Source organism: Apodemus sylvaticus, chromosome 8, assembly GCF_947179515.1.
Source record: "Apodemus sylvaticus chromosome 8, mApoSyl1.1, whole genome shotgun sequence".
Taxonomy (NCBI): Eukaryota; Metazoa; Chordata; class Mammalia; order Rodentia; family Muridae; genus Apodemus; species Apodemus sylvaticus.
In genome coordinates this window covers 66,072,952-66,096,842 of record NC_067479.1, presented here as the reverse complement: position 1 = coordinate 66,096,842, position 23,891 = coordinate 66,072,952, and the positions used below count along the sequence as shown (strand labels likewise).

Sequence of the window (23,891 nt, the reverse complement as noted above, 5' to 3'; positions counted from 1 at the left end):
GCATGAGCCCTGGACTTTGGGTAAACACTCTGTATTGCCCGAGAAAGCCCAGATAGCCTTTTACAGATGTATATGATGCTTAATTCGAGATGTTAACTTGACTGGACTTTGGGAGATACCGGAAAATACATTCAGATTTCAAACCACCTCTGTAGTCATGTCAGTTTGTCATTTTCTGCCGGACCTGTGTCTTCCTGGACCGAAGAATCCTGGTTATCCCACAGCAGACCCACGGTCTGTAACATGGGCACACAAATTTGAAACAATATGAGTATAAAACAGAATCAATCCCTTTTACTTCTAGGTTTACATCAGTAACTCCAAGAGACCACTGAGAAGAATAAAAGCTAAAGCAAAAAGGTTGTTTGTTTGTTTTTTGGAGTAAAAATTTATATGACTCTTTATAGTATCCTGTGATACTCTTATTAACATGGTATAATGATTATGCTAGCCATGACTGAGTGTCTAATTAAATATGATCTTGTGGCAAGTGAAAACTTACTCATCACCTAGTAGTGTTAAGTGAACAGCTCAGGGCCTTGTGAACACTAGGCAAGCACAACACTACTGAACCACACCCCAAGTTCTCTCTTCAGATTATCATTTAATCAGAGAACCAAAACAAACAGATCAGATTGCCACCTTCTAACCCATCTGTAATGGCTGCTTCAAAGCACTGTGAAAGGGAAGCACAGGTTGGAATGTTTGGTCCGTTCTGACTCAGAATGGATTGCTCTGAGAATTCACTTAAGCTTCTTCACTGAATTGGCCTCTTGGTAATCTCTCTTCTTCAGTTCTACCCATGACTGCCACAGCAGCAGGCCTGGGATCAGAACCCACAGGCCGTTAAAAAACACCAAATAGACCCAGAGGTAGAGCCAGTTGCTGGTGTTGAGGCTGGGGCTCCCGACAAGCCACTCGGGGAAGAAGGTCATCCAGCAGCCATAGAGTTCACACACGCACAAGACAATCTGTACGAAATGCCTGTGGGGAGAAGACACGGAATGAAACGGGCACAGCTTGGCACTCTGAAGCACGGCAGGCATCTTTTCTTCAGACCAGCCCCGCCAGTCTCTACAACAGAAGTTTGTGGGTTCTGGCGTGCGCTTCTTTGATGGGCCATGTCAGCCTAGACAGTGAAGACACTATCTTTCCTTGGCGAAGCAACACTTCCCTATCCCTGCACTGTTCTCAGGAGGACCTAATGAGGTCCCCTCCGACCTTCAAAGAGACCTGGCTATGAGTCTTGTCACCAGTCAGTTTCATCTGCCGCAAAAGGTGACAACAATCCTTCCTCAAAAGGTACCATGGAGAGCATATGAAAGACACCGGTAAAGGGTCTTCATTTCCTGTGCCTGACTCAGTCAGCCAATGTTGGAGACGGCACACATGTACATTTGTAACGTGTCTGCAATTGTAGTCATGGGGCCAAAATGATATCAAAGGAACCAAGAAAAGGTAATTGTTACTGCTAATCACCTTAAAAGTGGTAGAGAAAGGGTCTTAAAAGCCGGGAGCACTCTTTCCTATTCGAGATTTATAATAAAGTTTTATCTTGTCTCAAGTCTTACGAAAAGCTTTGTCTTGTGGACAAATGTGGTTACAACCTCATCCAAATGTCACTTGGGCAGCTGATGTCCCCCTTCTGGCTAGACGGGAGCACACTTACCTGTAATATTTCTCCTTCACTATGGCGTAAATGAGGACCAATGCCAGGAACCCATCCAGGACAACAGTCAGGATTTCCAAGGACACAACGGTCGGATCAGAATACAGCCATCTTGTGTCAGCCTTGCCATATTCTTTCCCTGAAGATAGAATACCCACATGTAAGTCTCTCAGCGGGCAAACATTTCTTGTTAAGGTTTTAGGCTGTGTGCAGAGTAACGGGCTACATTGTGACAGTTTCAGACAAGCACAGGAGTGTGCTCTGTCCATGCTCACTGCCCCATCGCCCTCTCCGGTCCCCCTTTCTGCTGCTCTCTGTCCTCCTCTAAGCAGTGACTTTCTGCTTTCCTGCAATATATAGCTTTTCATCTAGATTTACAGACATGTGGTATTTGCCCATTTATTGATTGGGTGGCTTGATTCTGACGCTTACTTTTTTGAGTTCTTTATAGATTCTAGTTATTAATCTGTACTGGAGGTATGGTTGGTAAGGATTATCTTTCCTTCTGTGCTTTCCTCATTCTGTTATAGTAGAAATAGTTTTAAGCTTAACTAACACAATCCCATTTGCCAATTCTCACTATTATTTCCTGTGTTATTAGGTGTCTGTTCAGAAAACCCTTGCCGTGCCTTTATCTTGAGGTGTTTTCCCTACAATTCTCTCTAGCAGCTTAGCACTTCAGGACTTAAATAAGGTTCTTGATCCATTTGGAGTTAGTTTTTATTCAAGGCACTCAGTATCCTGGAACTGAGTTATAGGTGACTGGATTACCCAGTGTGATTGCTGGGAACAGAACTCAGGTCCTCTGTAAGAGGGGTAAGTGCTAACCATGAGCCGTCCCTCCAGCCCCTAATTATTTTGTTAATTTTCATGGAATGCTTCATGAATTTGCATGTGACCTTGAACAGTGGCCAGGCTACTCTTGGCATGGTTCCTGTTTTAGTGCATGTGCTGCCAAAGTGAACACCCGATTAATGTTTAAACGGTAGAAGTCATACAAGCTGATCTCAGACTCAAATGCTGAGAGTGGAAGAGTGGCTCTCTCTCCCTCTCTCCCTTCAAGCACGCCCGCACGTTACAGTGAGAAGGTGTAACTGGTTAGAAATGAGCTCTGATGTCTGACTGGTCAGAGCAGTCGGAAGCTTTCATCTCACAGTGGCCAGAGACAGGATGCCTTGGCAGTAGTGACTAAGGTCTCTCAAGAAAGGCTGTCTCGAGGGCAAGGCCTCATTGGTGAGGAGTCTCTATGTAAGGCCACGCACACCATTAGATTCTGACGAGCCATCTGCCATGTTCAGAAACAGCTGTAGAAACTGGAATGCAAGGCAGTATTGCAAAGGAAAAAAAAATCCCTTAACATAAAAGTATAATCAAAAGGTAAAATAAATCAATCAAGGTATTCAAAATCTAGGAAAATCATCTACATACAATGTCAATGCTTTAGGAGGGAAGAGATTAGTAAACACATAGACATTCAAAACAGAAACCCCAAACCGCCATCTCTATTCATTCTTTCTAATGATAATTTATGTGTCTGGATGTTTGGCCTGCATGTATGTGTGTGTACCCTGTGCATGCCTGGTGCCTGGTGGCAGCCAGAAGATGGTGAGGATCCCATGGGACTGGATTATAGATGGTGGTGAGCCACTATGTAGGTGCTAAGAATTGACCCAGATCCTCTGGAGGGGCAGCCCTTAATCACTGAGGCATCGGTCCAGCCCCTAATCTAACAAGTATGTTTTGAACATATGGGGGCTGTCTCTGCTGGGCCTTGAGAATGCAGCCACTAGGCCATAAGGTCTGTCTGAAAGCGTCTCACACTAGGAAGGACAAAAGTGGTGCTTAGATTAAAAAGTGAGACCCAGGAAGATGCCCTGATGATTCTTCCCCCTCCTCACCCCGCTGTCAGGAAGGTGCCTGGCTCTGGACCTGCCATTGTGACATCCACACTAGCTCAGGGACAAGGCCATAGCACTAAGCAGGGACCCATGAGGGCTGCAGCTGGGAAGACAGTCGACCCCAGGGCCATACCAGTGGGCGTGGTAAGAACAGGGTGGGGTGAGGCTGATTCCCTCAGAGAATGTGATGGACTCATCTGACAACTCCAGGGCCCACTCCACAGGGACATGCACAGTGTCTGGTCTCCAAAATCAAGAGGGCCGAAAGCTAGTAACTCTTCTCTATGGAAATAGTGGGGTGCCCTCCAGTTTTACTGCATGTCAAGGCATATAATTTTTAAATTTACTTATTAGTTTTTTTTTAAAGATTTATTTGTTTATTTCATGTACGTTAGAATACTGTTGCTGTCTTCAGACACACCAGAAGAAGGCATCACATCTCATTACAGATAGTTGTGAGCCATCGTGTGGTTGCTGCTGGGAACTGAACTCAGGACTCTGCAAGAGCAGTCAGTGCTCTTAACCTCTGAGCCATCTCTCCAGCCCTTCCGTATTGTTTTTACTGCCACTGTTATGGTTTGATCTGGGGACCAAACCTAATGCTTTCTGCTTGCTAAGTAAGCACTCATGGGGTGAGCTACATGCCCTTTGTGGTTTTTGAGATAGTATTATTATGTAGCCCAGACTGACCTCCAACTAGCAAGCCTTACCCTCCCAAGTACTGTGATGAGAGGTGTATACCACCAGGCTTGCTGACAGAATCCTAAATCCTGAATTCAGCCTTACATCACAGTGTAAAGAATGGGTGCTCCAAAGCAGAACAGATGCAAAAGTCCCAGGCCAGGAAATAGAACATCTGGAAACAGAGGTGAGTGGGAAAAGCTGAAGAGTGCGTGGGGAAGGCAGATGGACGGCCTGAGGCCTCGTTGTCCAGACCTGGTCCGTGTACCTCTGGTACAACCTTTGCAGCTGAACTCTACCTGCTGCCCAGCTTGCTACACCTGAACAGCCAAGATTTAAAAAGCATGCTAACACGATCAGTTCCATTTATTTTGTGACTCACAACTGCAGGGGGCAGAGGTTCAGAGGGAAAGGAGGCAAGGCCATGGCAAGAGGAGGCTTCCTGAGCGCCACCACTGCTGCCTGCATGGTCTGCCACCCAGGGGGAGGAGGGTGCCCCACAGCCTGAAGCCAAGGCCAGGGAGAGGCCAGCCTCTGGAGGAGCAGTGCTCTTCAGGATTTGCTTTCATAATAAAGGGCAGTTCACCTGCAGGTGGTGACAAAGGAAGGCCCTGTCAATCATCTTCTTTTCATGGACTTGGGCCACACCTGGGCTGTTCCCTTCCATTGATGCCCAAAGCAGGATAATCAATGGTGGGAGCTGCAGCTTGACTTCTGACAAAGGGCACCATAGAACACACACACACACACACACACACACACACACACACACACACACACACACGAGGGTAGTGGCTCAGGCCAGGTCCTCAATACTTTCCAGCCAACCTGAAGTAAGTTTAATACAGACATTCCCCCACAAGCTTTGGAGCTACGGTAGCAAGATTCTGGCCAAAGGGGCTCAGATCCCTGCCTGCCCACAGCCCAGGGCTGGAGGACCAAAGATGAAATATTTTGTTTTTAGAAGTAATGACTGAACTGAGACAGTTTGATTCTTTAGACATTTTCTAGCGCTGGTAGTGAATAAGTGTGTCCACACAGACCTTTGGTGTAAGCATGTGATTTCAGGGCATGATGACAATACAATGGGTCTGGGTGACATGGCAAAGGAACGCAGTACATGCTTACAACATGAGCCATCAGAGCACAGTACATGCATAACAACATGAGCACGGTCCTAGCTCCATACTCAGTACTAAAAGATAATAAAATAAAATCATAAATTAGGACTGGCGAGATGGCTCAGCTGGTAAGGGCACCTGTCACCAAGCCTGGCAACCCGTGTCTGATTCCAGGGCACCACTCGTAGGAAGGGGAGAACCAACTCCCAAAACCTGTCCTCTGTCCTTCACAGGCATGCACACACGCACATGCACGCACGCACGCACGCACGCACATATAGAATAAATGAATAAAAACTAAAGTCATAAAAGAAATAAAATAAGAACAGTAAACACTCACCCACATATACTTCCATATACCACACACCTAGACGCTCGATGAATAAATCAAGATAAAATAAAAGCAGAGTAAAATAATAAAATAAGGAAAAAGAAAGGCACACAGCACACAATGCAGAATTGCAGATGCCAAACCTGAAGGTACGTAATAGAGATGCTGGCGTTGGTGTCTGGTCACTGACTTAACCACATCAGTACAGAACACACTGGGAAGTCAATATTAGTTGAATAAATGCTGGCCGATTTACATCGAGTGTTAAGAAAATGGGGAAACTACTTGATAGCTCTACAGGACAGGAGGAATTTGGAGAACATACAATCAAACATACAATCAAAAGTGATTTGTGGGCTGGAGAAACGGCTTAGCAGTTGGGAGTGTTCGTGCTTTTTTTCAGACCTGAGTTCATCTACCAGCATCCTCACTGGGCAGCTCACAACTACCTGTAAGGCCAACTCCAGCAGTGCTGACGACCTCGGCGGACCTCCAGGATACTGCCCATATGTGCAAACCCACATTGAATAAGAACACTTTTTAAAAGTAAATTTATATAAACAACATATAGGGGAAGCACCCAGTTTAAACACTGCAGGTCTTCTGATGCTCTTTCTTTGTTTTACAGAGTTGCACAGAGGCTCCCGAAGTACTTGTCAGGCAAGTACTTCGCCACTGAGCCACACCCAGCTGTATACTCGCAGTTCCATATATAGCCTTGCTGAGATGTAATTCACATGGTGCACAATCCCAATTTTAGAACATTCACAGATTTGAATAGATACAATCTACTCGAGAACATTTCAAAAGAGAAAGCCACACCCACCAGCAGTCATCTGGCCTTCCCACTCATCCCTGCTCTCACCCCCAGCCCCAAGCAATCGCTAATTTGTTATCTGTCTCTAAAGATTCACCTCTTCTGGCCGGGACATGTAAATGGAATCACACAATAAGCGATGTAGACATTCAGTTAATTGACAGCCATTCTTGCCATTAATCTCCTCAGACATTTCAAATGCAAATGTTTTTAATTACTTACATAAAGATGCAATCAAGCCTTGGGAATCTGCAACATTTCCTACTATAGACAAGTACACAAAGGCGCCTTCCTAGAGGGAAGAAAAGGGAGACAGGCTTTGTTTAGCCTCACCACCACAGGGTGGCACAGCAGACACACGGCAGCAATACGCGGCAACAGCCCTCCTCCCCTCTGTAAGCTGCCCACATTTTGGCCAGTGGCCTGGAGGACCACATCATCTCTGGACGCTACCCAGACTGGGAAATGAACGTGGCCAAACCTTATCATAAATGTAATGGCATTTTTAATGACTGGCATTATAAAATCAGAGGTATGTTCTTATGTAGGAAAAACAAGTCAAATTTTTATACAAAGAGAGTGCTTGACTATCATACAGAGAAAAATCAGTGCTAGGTTATTCTAAAAAATCTTAAATCTTGGAGAAGAATCTCATAGTAGTTTATTCTATTAACCTTAAAAACAAAACAGCAAATGTCTGTGGCCAGCATATGTCTATGGCAGAGTTGAGGCCCTTCCTATGCTGCGTGTCTGTAAGGATCTTTGCACTCCCTCATCCTGGAAGTGTTTCTTTGTTCAAGTTTCCAGAAACCAAACAGCTGGAACGCACGGGTATATCTGATGTGACATTGGTTCCCTTGACTAATTTTTACTGCAGCTCAATAGTTCTTCCTCATAAGACATTTAAGCTCTCTGCATCCCCTCTACCCTCTTTGGTACCCTGCTCCATCACTTCTGGAGGTACCTACTTCTTCACACTGTTCGCTCTGTGGTAACATTATTCATGTATACCACATCCCAGTTCTCCCATCAGTAAATCTGGGCTTACTGTATTTCATACAACAAGGAATCTCTTGTGCAGAAACCTCACTTATTTTTTTTTCCTATATAAGAACACATCTCTGATTTTTTAATGCCAGTTGTTGAAAAACATTTATTAGACATAGGTATAGCATTCTTTCATTAATTAATTAACGTGTGACTTCAGTAATGGACTGAAAGGTCTCCCACCCGTTCATCTGTGCAGTGTAGGCTCCTTCTATGAGCACAAGAGCCCCCCACTCCTGCCTCCATACTCTCGTTCCAGCTTCCAGTGGCCAACTTCTGCCCATGGTGCCTGCTAACACGGACGACAACGTAGACAGATTACATCCTCAGCCTGGTTCTGTGAGCATACTTGCCTTCTCTCTTTTCCGTCAGTGGATTCTAAAACCGGAAAAGCCATTCCTACTGTGTTTGTAGCGGTAGTGTTCACTGAAGTAGACCACAGATGGTTTTTCTTTACTAATCCAGTGTCTTACCTGTGTGTCACTGAGTGCTAAAGTTATAGGTGGAAGGTCCTTCCCTACTCAAGATGCCTCAAGATCATGTGGCGTTAGATGGCTTTGTCCGTGGGCCAGGACTCGCTAGTGAGAGCTTCTGTTCATCCCACAGTGATTGTCTTTCTCTGACCTTCACGCTATCTCTGCGTGCCTTTCAGCTTTTTCCTCTCTAATGTCTGTTGACATGGGCTTGGAAGGAAGCTGGTTTATGCTTTTGTTTCCTCGACATTCTTTCTGGGTCACCTAATTAGTAAGTCCAAGTTAATCCAAAATGCATTTTCTTCACAGGAGATTTAGACCAGGCATGGGGGCAAATACTTGTACACAAATTCAATGCCACTGTGGGCTATACTCTGAATTACAGGCCAGACACCACCACTTCTCTCTCTCTCTCTCTCTCTCTCACACACACACACACACACACACACACACACACACACACACACACTCACACACACACACATAAAACTGAGAGGCCTATGATTAGTGGGCTAGCTGAGTGAGGTAGTGAATGTATTAAGGCAGTGGTTCTCCACCTGTGGGCATGACTCTTCTGGGGGTCAGATAAGCCACTAAGCTACCCTGGGATACGGGAAATCTTACCTTGAATAACTGAAGATTATCGGACTGCATCAATACCTACACCCAAGTTGTGATAACACGCTGTCATCTCTCGAAGTTGCCACCAAGGCCAAGGGAAATACCCGAGGTGGCTGCTTCTACCAACAGTTCCTCCACTTGCGAGGTAGCATCTGTTGCTTTTATTGCTGCTGCTGTTTCAGAATAGTCATTTTGCGGGTGTGAAGTGGTATCTTGTGGATTTTGACTCGTAATGCCTTAATGACTGGGAATGCTGAGCCTCTCTGCATGTGCCCGTTGACCATCTGGATAGCTCCTTCACCGAGATGTCTATCCTTCGCCCATCTTTGAATCATTTCAACTTTTTGTTAAGAATGTAAAAGTTAGGGCTAAAATTCAGGGATGCTCTGCTTCCTGTTCTTTGTGTTTTAGGTGAATGTGGCTCTAAGATGTGCCACCCGTGACCGGACCATTGCTTTTGCTTGCACCTTTGCTGCCTTTTTCACCCGAGCATTTGATCAGTTACGAGTGGGAGCCATCTCTCAAATCAGTATCAACCTTATTGGTTGCCACTGTGGAGTATCTACTAGTATGTATGATGAACATTGTCATGTTGATGGCTTTGTTTAGTCATTGCATTTTCTTACTATTCACTAAAGGGATTTATTTTTTAAAAGTTGTATTGTGTTTTAGGTGTTTCGGGCACTCTGGATACCAATCCAGATGAGGCACATTAGTATAAAGTACTCATTCAGGCATTGAGAAATACTTGTGTGCAGTCTTTTCTGAAACTTGCTATATACCAAATATGAATAAAGATAATGTACACATCCAAAAAAAAAAAAAAAAGTTAGGGCTAGGCAGTGGTGGCACATGCCTTTAATCCCAGCTCTTGGGAGGCAGAGGCAGGTGGATTTCTGAGTTCAAGGCCAGCCTGGTCTAAAGAGTGAGTTCCAGGACAGCCAGGGCTATACAGAGAAACCCAGTCTTAAAAAACCAAATTAATTAATTAATTTAAAAAAATTTTAAAAAAAGAATATAAAAGTTTAAAAATACACATATCACTGCTTGGAACTTAGCTTTCTGTTCCTGTAACGAAATGAGCTGGGGCCTGTATAGAGAGGGTTACTCAGCTCGCAATCAGCTCTGGAGGTCCGAGACAACCCTTGGCTCTGGTACAGCCTTCTGCTACAGCTCAGCCCAGCGGCTGACTTTCTGGTGGGAGTGTGCATGAAGTGGGGAGATCACATGGTGAGAGAGGAAGCCATTGTGAGGCAGGAGCCAGGGCGCTCTTTTAAAGCAGGACTACTTTACACCCGACAGCATTAGAGCCTTTCTAAACAGTGTCGTGTCACCGAATGTCTTGAAACCGAATAGTAAGGCTGGTTCCCAACCCATTAGCCAGCTTTTCATTACCACAGCGGCACATCAGAGAAGGGCTAATTTCAGAGAATAAGAAGTGATTCAGCTCAGCAGTTCAGTGGTTGAGAGGCTAGATGGCTTGGTGGCTGAAGAACGGTGGAAGGCATGTGGAGCAAGAATTGCGTCTCAAACCTGGCCTGGTCTTTTTACAACAAGGTTCTTGTGTGAGCTGTCAAGGGGTCCCATGAGGGATGATACCACATCCCACAATGTCCCCAGAGTTTCCCATTCAATGTCACCTCTTCCAGAAGGGATCTCTGGAAGGTTCTGTGACATGAGCCTGGCCTGCTCTGACCATGAAAGAACTTGGGAGAAACACAAATGACTAGACCCAGGCCCACTGCAGCGGCTATTCTAAAGCATACATACCCTGCCCGACCACAAACTCAGCAAGACACAGGAGGCAGAATCTGATCACAGAATGAGACCAGCAACTCTGGTTCTAAAGATTCCTGGAGGATCCTGCACCAAGAGTTCTCTAACTACTCAGGAACAACAACAAAAACCATCTAGTGTTATATTCTAGTGGCCAACACTGTCTGCTAAAGGAAACCCACAGGGTTCCTGACATGAATTTACTTTGTGTTAATGACCTGTTCAGGTTTTTGTTTTTTTTTTTTTTTTTAGTTTTAAGTTATTTGAAGCTCTGAGGCATGAAGTTTGCACGGTCATTTTCATGACCAACAAAGACAGTTACTAGCTTCAGAAGTCTTTCACCATAACATATAGTCCATATCCACCATAACAGATTAATATCTAGAGTATATGAAGAATTAAAAAAAATAACCAAAAGATTAACCACAGCTTTAATACCAAATGAACAAGTCAATGACTCAATTAGGAAGTGGACATATGATAAGAACATTTCTCAGAGAAAGAACAAAAGGCCATGGCATGTGAAGAAATCTCCAGAACATTTAGCAACCAGGAATAAGTAGGTTCAAACTACATTGCGATTCTATATTCTATCAGTCGGGATAGCTAGTGGTGGTGGTTTGACTGAGGGAGTAGCACGATTAGGAGTCTGACCTTGTTAGAGTTGGTATGACCTTGTTGGAATAAGTGTGTCACCTGGGAGTGGGCTTTGAGACCCTTCTCCTAGCTGCCTGAAATACCGTTTCCTCCTGGCTGCCTTCTGCACAAGATGTAGAACTCTCAGCTCCTCCAGCGCCATGCCTGACTGGACACTGCCATGTTTCCTGCCCTGATGATAAAGGACTGAACATCAGAACCAGTAAGCCAGTCACAATTAAATGTTGACCTTACAAGAGTTGTCTTTGTCATGGTGTCTGTTTACAGCAGTAAAACCCTAACTAAGACACTAGCATGCTAAAAATAAGACCTGGAGAGATGCTTAGTAGTTAAGGGCACTGACTGCTCTTCCAGAAGTCCTGAGTTCAATTCCCAGCAACCACATGGTGGCTCACGACCATCTGTAATGGGATCTGATACCCTCTTCTGGTGTGTCTGAAGACTGCTATAGTATTCTCATACATATAAAATAAATAAATATTAAAAGAAAAGAAATTAAAAATAATAATAATAAAAGGTTCTTGATATCAAGATATTTGGCCTGAAAAATGGGATATTTTTTGGGTTAAAAACCAGGAGGGCACTAATTCCATGTAACTGAGCAGCTAGTGAAGTCTCTTTTAAAATGACCGTGTCCATGGCAGAGGAAGTTAATAAAGTCCCAGCTCGCTTTTCTCTTCAGGTATTCCAGACTTGGAGGTTTTAACAATGTATTTTATAGATTTCTAGAAAATTTTGACTGGCAAAGCAACTGTGTTCTGGGATTAAATAACAAACAGGAAATGATATGTGGACACATTTCAACTCTTAAAGAGACATTTAGCAGGAAAAGAAAATGGCTTTACAGAATTTTTTAAAAAAAAACATACAAATGAGGCTAATCTGTATGTAAATATATTTTGGAGTTTTAGCTTTAACATTATTTGAATGAAGACTCAGAAAACAATATAGCACTGAGAACTTAGAGGAGATTGAGGTGGAGTGAGAGTGGACCCTCATGTGGCCATATGTGATGTGACCATACATGATGTGACCATACGTGACATGCATTAGATTTCACGATCCCACCAACGGGTCTCGGCCCACACTGGGTTTTCCCGTCATGGCTACAGCCTGCACCATTACTTGAGGAGGACCAGCTGCTGCAGCCCCTCCCCTAGGCTTTACTGACTTAACGTAAGTCCCACTACAAGCTGCCCCTTCTGCCAGTCTCTACTGACATGACCACTCTGCTTTGGTGTAGTCTCTCCCAGCCCCAGCAGATAGATGTCACCTGACATTAACCAGTGGATGGTGATGGCTCCTATAGGGCCTCAGAGCCAGCCACACTAGTTCCTCTGTACCCATGACACTCAGCTTAGTGTTGGATTTAGGCCGTGAGAACATCTGTCCTGTTGAGACAATCTTTATTTCTGCTGAGACAGCTGTTCTTCGGTTAAGGACTGAGGGGAAGCCTGGAGCTCACTGTGCCAGCACGTGGAGCTTACGGCCATCTGACACAGGAACAGAATGCAAAGGGCAGAGGGGAGTTGATGGGGGATGCAGACAGAAGGGACTGTGTATAATCTTTGAGGCTGGGGAAGTGCCAGGTACCATATGTCCTTGCAGCAAGAACCCTGGAGCTGGGAATCATCTGAAAGCTTATACGAGTACAGAATCCCAGCCCAGTGACTTATGTGCATGGTCAACTTTGAAAAACACTACTTGAAATCACTGGACTTTAATTCTTATTGGAGCAGGGTTTTGATTTGTAGCTGGAGCTAGCCTCCATCTCAAAAATCCTCCTGTCTCAGTCACGCACTGAGATTTTAAGTGTGAGCCCCTTCCCTCCTGAGTTTACAGACACCCTCTGAGGAGAATAGCTAGCGCCTGGTTTTATGGATGTGCTAGTTAGCTTCAGCTGTCTCCAGGACAAAGCCAGTAGCAAAGGAGTTTCAGCTGAGGAGGTGCCCAGATCAGATTGGCCTGTAGCCATGACTGGAAGGGATTGCCAGGACAGATGATCTGGACAAGCCCAGGAAAGTGGAGAGATGTGTAAGAAAGCTAGCCCACAATGTGCCAGTGCCAGCGCGTGGGCTGGCAAAGCAGCCTTTCACACAGTTGCTACCTGGAGTTCCTGCCTGACTTCCCTCAGGGATGGCCTCTGGCCTGGGGGGGTGGAAAGTGAAATCAGCCCTTTCCTCTTTTTCTGCTTTTGGTTAGCATACACAGCAACAGAGAGCAAGCTAGGCCAATGGATAAGGAAACTGAGAACAGGAGTTTCCATGCCCCCCCCCCCCCCCCCCCCGTCCTGCCTGTGGCTTCCTAGTGTGCAGAGGGTAGTGCAGAGATTCAAATGTACATTTGTTGTACCCACACCTCATATTCTTCCTTTTACCCCCACACCCCAGAGCCTGCCTCCTCAAATAGTGGAAGAATGGTTAGTAACTAACCCTGGGCTTGTTTCATCCATCCATCCATCCATCCATCCATTCATCCATCCATCCATCCATCAAGACAGGGTTTCTCTGTGTAGCCCTGGCTGTCCTGTAACTCACTCTGTAGACCAGGCTGACCTTGAACTCTCAGAGACCCACCTGCCTCTGCCTCCAGAGTGCTGGGTCTAAAGGTGAGTGCCATCACACCCAGCCAACCCCATGTTTAAAGAGAACTTGCAGCAGGTAGGATGGGGGGTGGGGGTAGCAAGAAGAATGGCAGCTAGCAATGTGAGTTTGAAACTAACCCAGCCTAACTACACAGCTGGTCTACAGAGCCAGACACCATGTCTAAAGCAAAACCACTGGGATTCCATTGCGCTTGCTTTGTGGCTTAATTTACTGGTTGATTGACTTTTGGTGTGAGGCTGTGTTTCCTAGGAATGTCTGAAGCTACACCTATAAAGTCTCACCACATGACTGCCTAAATATGAGCTGAATAAATACGACAAGGGCATGCTGACGTGGATAAGGGAAAGCCCACAGACCTCAACCCTACACAAAACACACGCAACTAAGGAATGCTGAGAGGGAGAGAAATCATCTTCCCCAGGGAAGAGCACAGCCATTGACTGTCTAACACCAAATGGTCAACACTAAAACCATACACACAAGTAAATGTATTTAGTTGTGTGTGTGTGTGTGCATGTATACAGATATGCATGTAACAACTGTTAACACAAAAAGAGATCATGAATTTGAAAGGTAGTAAGGAAGGATACAAGGAATGGCTTCCTGGGAGGAAAGAGAAGGTGGAGATGATGTAATCATAACCTCAAACACAAAAGAAATGATAAACAACTGGTTATTATTATTGTATCTTTTATGTGCATGGTGGTTCGCCTGCATCTGTGTCTGCATACCATGTGCTTCCTATACAGAATGGCCAAAAGAGGGCATCAAGTCCTTTGAAACTGGAGTTAAAAATGGTCGCTAGCTGCCATGTGGGTGCTTGAATCAAACCTGGGTCTTTTGCAAGAGCAACAAGTGCTCTAAACTGCGGCGCCACTTTCTAGCCTGTTTGTTTTTGCAGAGTCAGGTTTTCCTTTTTTTTTTTTTTTTTTTTTTGGTTTTTTGGATTTGGTTTTTTCGAGACAGGGTTTCTCTGTTTAGCCCTGGCTGTCCTGGAACTCACTCTGTAGACCAGGCTGACCTCAAACTCAGATATCCACCTGCCTCTGACTCCCAGAGTGCTGGGATTACAGGCGTGCACTACCACCACCCAGCTCAGAGTCAGGGTTTCACGAAGCCTAGAGTGGCCTCGAACTTGCTATGGAGCTGAGGATGGCCTTGAGCCCCTGACTCTCCCGCTTCTGCCTCCCAAGTTCTGAGACCACAGGCGTCACCACGCCCAGCAGAATAAGCAGCATTTCTGAAGAATTCAAATTCCTTTTATATATATAAAAAAGGCTGGATTTGGGGTATATGCATTTAGTTCTAGCACTTGGTGGCAGAGGCAGGCAGATCCCAGATCAAGGCCAGCCTGATCTACATAGCAAGTTCTAGGACAGCCAGGACTACATAGTGAAGGCCTGTCTGAACTTTAAAAAGAGAAAAAGATTTTATGTCAATGGCAGCAAAAAACATTTAAGTGAATTTAAAATGTTTAGTCAAAGGGGGAAGAAAATCCAGGTCAGGGGTCGGAGAGAGCCCTCTGTGCAGGCAGCCTCTGCTGTGTGGGTTTAAGTTTCACGGCAGCCAGAGTGAAAACAGAAACATTCATGTCGTTTTTGCTGTCAGGAGAAAGTGTAAGTTCTTTTGGAGGGAGAAAGTGAGATTGTCTTACTCCTAGTCAGCCAAAGGGCTGCCAAGCCAGCAGAATCACGAGTGCTCACCTCAGGGCTGGCCATTTAGCCAACAGCTTTACTACAGCCAAAGCCTCCCAGCCATGAGTCATCTACTAGACCTTGTATCAACCTGGAACAAAGGTGGCAGTGTCAGGAAACTGCAGGGAAGATGGGAGCCAGAGAGACTCAGGAAAAGGCAGCCGAGGAGGCCATGATTGATCAGTGGGGAGAGAGTCAGAGATTAACGTTCTAGCAGCATAAGGTGAGAGGCAGCTGGTGTTGGTAACCGGAAGAGGGTTGACACCTAGCACACAGACAAACCTTAGGGAGCATGCGAGCTGCAAAGGAAACCCAGGCTCCCTGAGACAACTGTCCTCTATTCTGAAGAGCAAGCTTAAACAGAGCACTGCGGGAACATGGACGCTAGGAACAAAACCCAGGGAGGCTGATCTCCAGATTCCAGTCCGTCCCCAGGGTACCAAGGTACACATAGAAGGACCGCATTCTGACACTCAGCCAGCAGACAGCTATTGTTCTCCGTGCTTGCTGTGACGCACACTTCCTTGTCCCTTCCTTCCCTTCCTGCTCACACTTCCCCACTTCCCAGACTCAGCCCCTTCCTGCCTGCACCTGCGTCCCTCTTGCTCTCCCATGCTCCTCCCCTCCTCCTACCACAACTCCGCTGCTCTTGTCTCCACCAGCCTGCTTTTCCTTCTGCTGCTTCTCACACTCACCCCATGACGGTTTGTACATGCTTGGCCCAGGGAGTGGCACGATTAGAAGGTGTGGCCTTGTTGGAGTAGGTGTGTCACTGTGGGTTATAAGACTCTCACCCTAGCTGCCTGGAAGCTGGTCTTCTGGCACGGCCTTCAGATGAAGATGCAGAACTCTCAGCTCTTCCCTCACCATGCCTACCTGGAAGCTGCCATGCTCCTGCCTTGATGATAATGGACTGAACCTCTGAACCTTTAAGCCAGCTCTAATTAAATGTTCACCGTATCAGTTGCCTTGGGCATGGTGTCTGTTCACTGCAATATAAACCCTAAGATGCCCCTTAATCCCACACTTACCCCTCAATCCTACACTCACCTCTCAAGCCCACACTCACCCCTCAAGCCCACACTCAACACTTATACAGCCCGTGTCAAGCCTGCAATTAAGACCTGTCCACCACCACACATTAATCTTCCCAAATCAACTGACACAATCAGGACAATTTCATCCGTTCCTGCCCAGGCGCTCACTTCCCATATGATCCCAGGCTTTGTGGCAGTGAACATTCATACTAACATTCTCTCCCTATCTTTGGCTGGCCTAGAGCTCACTATGTAGGCCACTCTGGCCTTGAACTTGTGGCAATCATCCTGCGTCTGACTCCCCAGTGCTGGGGGATCCCAGGCATCTACTACCACATCTGGTTTTTATGGGGTGCTGGGAGTGAACTCAGGACTTCAAGCATGATAGTCAGTCTACCAAGTCTCTAGTTCACGGGGATTTCACCGCAAAGGTGCAAACAAAGCACAGAAAATCAGTGGCCACAGTGGGGAACGCCCAGCACGGCCTGTCTGCAGATTCTTCCAGGCTTCTCTTCCTGAGATGGAGGCCAGACCAGTATAATGGTCAGAAAGGAAGCGAGGCAGGGCAAGGACAGGGTGTGTGCTTACTCTGCTTCTGTGGCTCACCTGGGAGAAGAGACTCTCTACTCTCTAATGCCTGCCTTGAAGAGCGAAAGGAGCCTGTGCAGAGGCTCAGAGCCTTGGCTTCTGGGGCCTCGGGACCCCACCATTACAATCTCTCTTTACCATCTGTGCTGGTTTGAATTTGTTTGGCCCAGGGAGTGGCACTATTAGGAGGTGTGGCCTTGTTGAGTGGGTGGGGTCTTGTTGGAGTAAGTGTGTCACTGTGGGGGCAGGCTTTGAGACCCTCCTCCTAGCCCGTCTGCTCCTGGCTTCCTCTGGATGAAGATGTAGAACTCCTAGCTCCTGCCTGGACACTACTGAGCTTCCTGCCTTGATGATAATGGACTGAGCCTCAGAACGTGTAAGCCAGCCCCATTTAAATGTTGACCTTTATAATAGAGTTCTTGGTTATGGTGTCTGTTCACAGCAAAAAACCCTAAGACACCATCTCTACCGTTATTGCTCTGAAGTTGTTCCTAAGCTGCTTTGGGAACAAGGCAAAAGCCCAAATGCTTTAACCTGATTGCTCCAGTCATTAGGAAACAGTAAGAGCTATGGGGTTCCAAGCCTGAAGGAATAGCCAAAACCCAAAACAGGGGATGCTGTAACACCAGCCACACTACGCTCTTATTCAAATCCTTCCCACTACATAAGAGCCGTGCCTATTCCCTGTCATCCCAGCTCCACTCTCAGCCAGACCACTTCATGTCTGACCTCTTCTCCACACCTAGACATGAACCTCCTGCCTTGGCTCCTGACCATATCGAAAAGGCTGTGCTCGACTGCAGGAAACCTGCATGTATCCTGCTCTTAGTGACAGGAGAAAGGTGTTCCAAAGCACCTTGTTTTCTTCACACGCAGCTGTGCACTGTGGGATGCCTGCACCTTCCATTCTAGTCACATTGGCCTGACTCAGTGCTGGAGACCAAGGTGACCAACGTCTATTAGACTTTCACAACCGTGACACTTATCTTAGGGAACTTAAGATTTCTTTTGAGTTTCCATGAGTGTGGCTAAGAGATCACAGCAAGGTGACCAAGAAGCAGAGCCTGTGCCTGTGAATGGCCCCCACTCCAGTCCCTAGCCTTCAGGATGGGATCACCTTATCCAAGGCGGGCCTTTCCATGTTAACCCTTCTAGAGACGCCTTCACAGATACACATGGAAGTGAGCTCTACACATCTCCAGGAAATTCTGAATCCAGTCAGGTTGATGTCCACGATTACTTGGCACACTCTAGTTGGACACTTGAGGTGAACTGCCCTTGAGAATGTATGGTTTAAACCTCTGTCTCAGTGGCTAGCTCTTAGTATGGTGTCAGGAAGCAAACTTGGGAAATTTAGAGAGGTAATGAAGGCAGCTCAAGTGTTGAGTGTGAGGGCATTCAGTGCTCAGGGCTTTTCTTCACAGTATCAACACATCCCATATTTTTGGATCCCCTTGCAGCAAACTGCTAGCCAAAACTAATCCAGACAAGGATATTCCTTACAGACCTCACTGCAATTCGAGGGTCCTCCCCACTGATCTGAGGTGGGTGTCCAAAGAATCTGCCCAAAGCATTGTTAGTAACAGCAAAAATTGTCCATTAATGTGGGCCAATTAGATTTTGAACACTATGTGGGCTATAAGACTCTCACCCTAGCTGCCTGGAAGCCAGTCTTCTGGCATGGTCTTCATATGAAGATTAAGGAATTAGTCAAAGTAGCTTGTGGTGCTTGTGAGTGGTCACTTCCATCTGTGGAGAAAGGTACACCTTAGGTGGGAAGAGCCGTCACAGAAGAGCCCTTCACAGCAGGCAACCTCAGGCTCTAAAGGAGGCTTCCTCCAGATCTGGAAGGGGCTCGAGGAATGGGGAAGACTAATTCCACTCATCAGACCAGGCCTCAAGGTACCATGAATGGAGGGAGGCCTGTGTCAGGTAACCTGTATCTTTGCTTGAGAAGGCAACTTAAACTAGGTGGTAGACAAATATATTTTTTGAGAATCTTTATACTTTTATATTTCTGGAATGTTTTAGCTATATACTTTCTGTTAAGTGGGACCTGAGTTTTGTTTGTTTATTTTTGACACAGGGTCTCATGTAGGTCATGTTGGTTTTGAATTTACTATGTAACCAAAGAGAGCTTTGGAATTCTCATCTTTCTGCACCCGCCTCCCGAGTATTGGGTTAACAAACACACACACTGTACCTGTTTTACTGCCTTTGTTCTTTGGGGGATTATGTGTACTCAAGTGGTTGCTTAAAAATCAGTTCTTTAAATAAAGGCTTTGAGGGAAATAACACATTAACTATTAGGAAATAAGGAATCTCATCTTTGTGCAAACACATGGAATTGCGCTCATTTAACTGGCAATGCTCAGAACTAAATGATAGCCAAACACTGTGTTTTCTTTGTAAGATTATGCAGACTAACGTAACTGAATATGTCTATTCAGATGTAGAGTAGGTCAAATTTTGTCCAAAAAAAAAAAAAAAACAGTATTTAAGATTATATTTTTTAAACCTGGGAGGGAATAAGACCTCAGAACTACTTAGGTGCAGCTGCACTGGCTATCTCTAAAGTGGGGTGAGGGGCCATCCAGATGGCTCAGTGAATAAAGACCTTTCTGACAAATTCAATGACCTGAGTTTGATCCCCAAAACCCAACCATGGGAAGGACAGAACTGACTCTGACTGTCAACTGCTCCCCATATGCAATGGTATGACAGCTGTGTACCTCCCCAACCCCCCCCCCCCCCCCCCCCCGCCAACAAGTAAAAAAAAAAAAAAAAAAAAAAAAAAAAAAAAAAAGAAAATTACCTTATTTTAGGTGAATCTGATGGCCAGGTTATGTTTAATCTTGACTATTAACTTTCAACTAGATGGGGGAATCTATTATCACCATGGAAACGCATCCCTGTCAGGGATTATCTATACTAGGTTAACTGGGGTGAAAAGATCCTATGTCCATGTGAGTGGTGCCATTCCTGGGGCATGGCTAGATACTGAAGAAAGTACCCACTGCTTTCTACTTCCTGAATGTGGACCCTCTCTCTGCGAGCAGCTGCCTCCTGCTCTTGTTGTGTCTTCCGGCCATGATGGAGTAAAGCTCCTAACAGCCAGTCAAAATAAATCCTTCCTTCCTTCCTTAAATTTCTTTTGTCAGGATTTTATTACAGCAATAATACAAGTAACTAAACGGATACTTGGTAAACCTGACCATGAGGTTCTTGGGCCTTTGGGACTGAGTTGTAAGAATGTGAATGGTTTGAAACTTTGGCCTAGAAAAGCTCTACAGTGTTCTAAGAAAAGTTTACCAGAACAGTCTAATAATGAAGACAGTAGAAACCTGGGTCATGGGATTCCAGAGGGGAAGAAGACCTCTACTGCAAACTGGGCTGGAGGCCAATCAGGTGGCAGCCTGGCACTGAATCTGGCTGCATTCTGCCTGTATCTTGAGTATATTCAACCAGAAATGCATAGACTAAAAATTGAACAAGTCCCTCAACAGATGTGGCATATTTATACAATGGAGTACTACTCAGCTATTAAAAATAATGAATTCATGAAATTCTTAGGCAAATGGATAGAACTAGAAAATATCATCCTTAGTGAGGTAACCCAATCACAAAAGAACACACATGGTATGTACTTCCTGATAAGTGGATATTATCCCAGAAGCTTGGAATACCCAAGATATAATTCACAGACCACATGAAGCTCAAGAAAGAAGACCAAAGTGTGGATACTTTGGTCCATCCTAGATAGGGTACAAAATACTATGGGAGGAAATACAGAGACAAAGTGTGGAGCAGAGACTGAAGGAAAGACCATCCAGAAACTTCCCCACCTGGGAATCCATTCCATATACAGTTACCAAACCCAGACACTATTGTGGACGCCAACAAGTGCTTGCTGACAGGAGCCTGATATAGCTGTTTCCAGGGAGGCCCTGCCAGTGCCTGACAAATACAGAGGGGGATGCTCTCTGCCAACCTTTGAACTGAGCACAGGGTCCCCAATGAAGGAGCTAGAAAAAGGACCCAAAGAGCTGAAGGTGTTTACAGCCCCATAGGAGGAACAACAATGTGAACCAACCAGTACTTCCAGAGCTCCCAGGGACTTAACCACCAACCAAAGAGTATACATGGAGGGACCCATGGCTCCAGCTGCATGTGTAGCAGAGGATGGCCTGGTCCTACATCAATGGGAGGAGAGGCCCTTGGGCCCATGAAGGCCCATCGCCCCAGGGTAGGGGAGTGCCAGGTCAGGGAAGCAGAGTGGGTGGGTTAGTGAGCAGGGGGAGGAGGAATGGGATAGGGGGTTTTTTGAGGGGAAAAGAAGAAAGGGGATAGCATTTGAAATGTAAATAAATAAAATAGCTAATTAAAAAATGTAAAAAAAAGAGAAGATTGAACAACAGATTATTGGATAATGAATAGGCACTTGAATAAATCAAGGGAAGTTTAAAACAAAGATCTCACAATTAAATGAAAATTCCTATGAGGGAAAGTTATAGCTCTCAGTGTCTACATTTAAAAAAATAAAAAAGCCAGAAACCTCCAATAAATAACTTAATGATGCACCTCAAGAATTTAAAAGGCAGGAATAACCCAAAATTCAAAACAGTAGATTGGAAGACATAACTAAAAGCAAGACAGGTATTAATAAAATAAGAATAACAAAAAAGAATCGATAAAACCTAAGTTGATTCTTACAAAAGACTAATTGCCAAACCCTTTGCTAAACTAACCAAAGGCAGAAGACCTCAATTAATAAATTAGGGATGCAAAGGAAGATTAACAGATATCAAAGAAACTCAGAAAATTGTATGGACATATTTTTTTTTAAAGATTTATTTATTATATGTAAGTACACTATAGCTGTCTTCAGACACCAGAAGAGGGCATCAGATCTCTTTATGGATGGTTGTGAGCCACCATGTGGGTGATGGGATTTGAACTCATGACCTATGGAAGAGCAGTCAGTGCTCTTACCCACTGAGCCATCTCTCCAGCCCCTGGACATACTTTAAAAACCTATATTCTACAGAATTAGGAAACCTACAAGAAATGGATTTCTTCTGACCTACAAAAGTTAAGCCAATTTTAAAGGGAGGAGGAGAAATTCCTCTAGCAATTCTCAGTTTGATTCTCAATTCTTCTGATAGACCAGGCAGCACCTGGGGAGTAGGGAGCTCGGTTTGATCTGGGGGATCCATCAAGGCCAAAGGCTGCACCATTCGGCCGCCCCCCCCCCCCCCCCCCCGAGACATCAGGGCCGCGGGCTCCCATAACCTCCTCACTCGGGCGGAGCCCCAAGGCAGGCACACTTACCAGCACGAAGTGCACCAGTGAGTCGTAGCAGAGCCAGGCGAGCACCCAACGCTCCACCGCGCTCCGCCCGCGGCCCAGACGCAGGCCCAGCGCGCACCCCACGGCCAGCAGCGCCGAGCACAACAGCAACGAGGAGCCCGCCGCCGGGCCGAGCGCCCAATGCTCCCCCATGGCTCCACAGCACACCCCCAAGAGCAGAGAGCTAGCGAACAGAGAGAAGCTCTCGTGGGCGGAGCTTCTCGTGGGCGGGCCTCCGAGGGGCTCGGCCTTCCGGCCCATTGCCCCGCCTGTGTAGCCCTTTTCTGTCCGGATGATTCCTGGACCCAGGTTCATGCTTTACATATTTAGCTGCCTCCAAAAGATACAGGAAGTCTGACATCTAACGAGGTTCAAAAGGCTGAGCCACAAAGTGAAGTTCAAACAGTGGGGATTTTTGTCCGGAGATGGTAAATCTTGAGTCAAGGTTCTAAAGATGCTTATCAAGTCTTGCCAAGGAGGCCCAAGAAAAGTCTTCATCTGCGCCTTTCAACCTTTGTCTCCTGTTTGAGCAGTCTAGCAACGTAGCTCAGGCTAAAATGTTAATCAGTATGCAGCCCAGGCTGGTCGAATTCAAGGTTCTTATCTTCCTGTCTCGACCTCCTAAGGGTAGCAACCCCAGGCAAGCATCACCACGGCACCACTCCTCCAGGTTTTTAAATGCCATGCAGATGACAGACCCTATTCCTGATACTCAAATGCTGATTTCTCTGGGGACAAGCCTCAGGTGCACAGCTCTTGCCTAGCAACCACTAGATTCCTACTCAGGAAGGTGGGGTAGATTCTGGGAAAGGGGAGGGCAGTTGTTTAATGGAGTTAATCCTAACTTTGCAATAGAGGACATTTCTGCAGGTAGGCTCTATGGCAGTGTGAGCAAACTGAGCACTGCTGAATTATGTACCTTTAAAAACGGCCAGCTAGGAGGGTGAACTCTGTTATGTGTACTTTACCAAAACTGAAGATGGCTGGCATAAATTCAAAAAACTTGTTCTATTTTATTTGTGGCAGATAACATCTGCAGAAATTAGTTCTTCACTCTTTATTACGACTCCCTTACACTAGAATATAAACTCCGTAAGAGCAGAGACTGTGACTGGAGTGTCTGGCATGGGATCCTTGGCATCTATTACAGGATCTGGCAAATACCAGCTGTCCAACCCAAGAACTACTAAGAGAGCAGTCAGTCCTGCCAGTCCAGTAACAGAAAACCAACTACTCTTTGATATGGCCAGTGTATTTCTCAACTACATTTTCTCTATCAAATCTCATAATTCCTTCTGGTGATGGCTAGTTGTGTAATTGACAGGATGTAGGTGAACTGGGAAACTAGTCTCTGATCATGCCCATGAAGGGTTCTCTAAGTTTAGGTACTGCTCAGTATTGGGGCTGTGACCTGTTTAAGTGGACAGGAACCAGGAGCAGCAAGGCCTTTACAACCAGGAACACAGCACTGCATTGGCACCCAGGCTGAGAGGGAGGGAGGGTGCATCTAGAACAGTTCAGATTCA

The 23,891-nt window shown here is 45.7% G+C and overlaps 1 protein-coding gene across 1 annotated transcript; it reads right to left on the bottom strand.

Annotated features, from left to right (window-relative positions):
* Positions 1–584: 584 nt before the first annotated feature.
* On the bottom strand, positions 585–22,582 carry Ebpl (EBP like). The gene is made up of 4 exons (XM_052191258.1): positions 22,348–22,582; positions 6,740–6,809; positions 1,670–1,808; positions 585–984 (listed from the first exon to the last, which is right to left on the bottom strand). The coding sequence occupies exons 1-4, from the start codon at positions 22,516–22,518 to the stop codon at positions 744–746; spliced, it is 621 nt and encodes a 206-aa protein (XP_052047218.1). The 5' UTR covers positions 22,519–22,582; the 3' UTR covers positions 585–743.
* Positions 22,583–23,891: the final 1,309 nt, after the last annotated feature.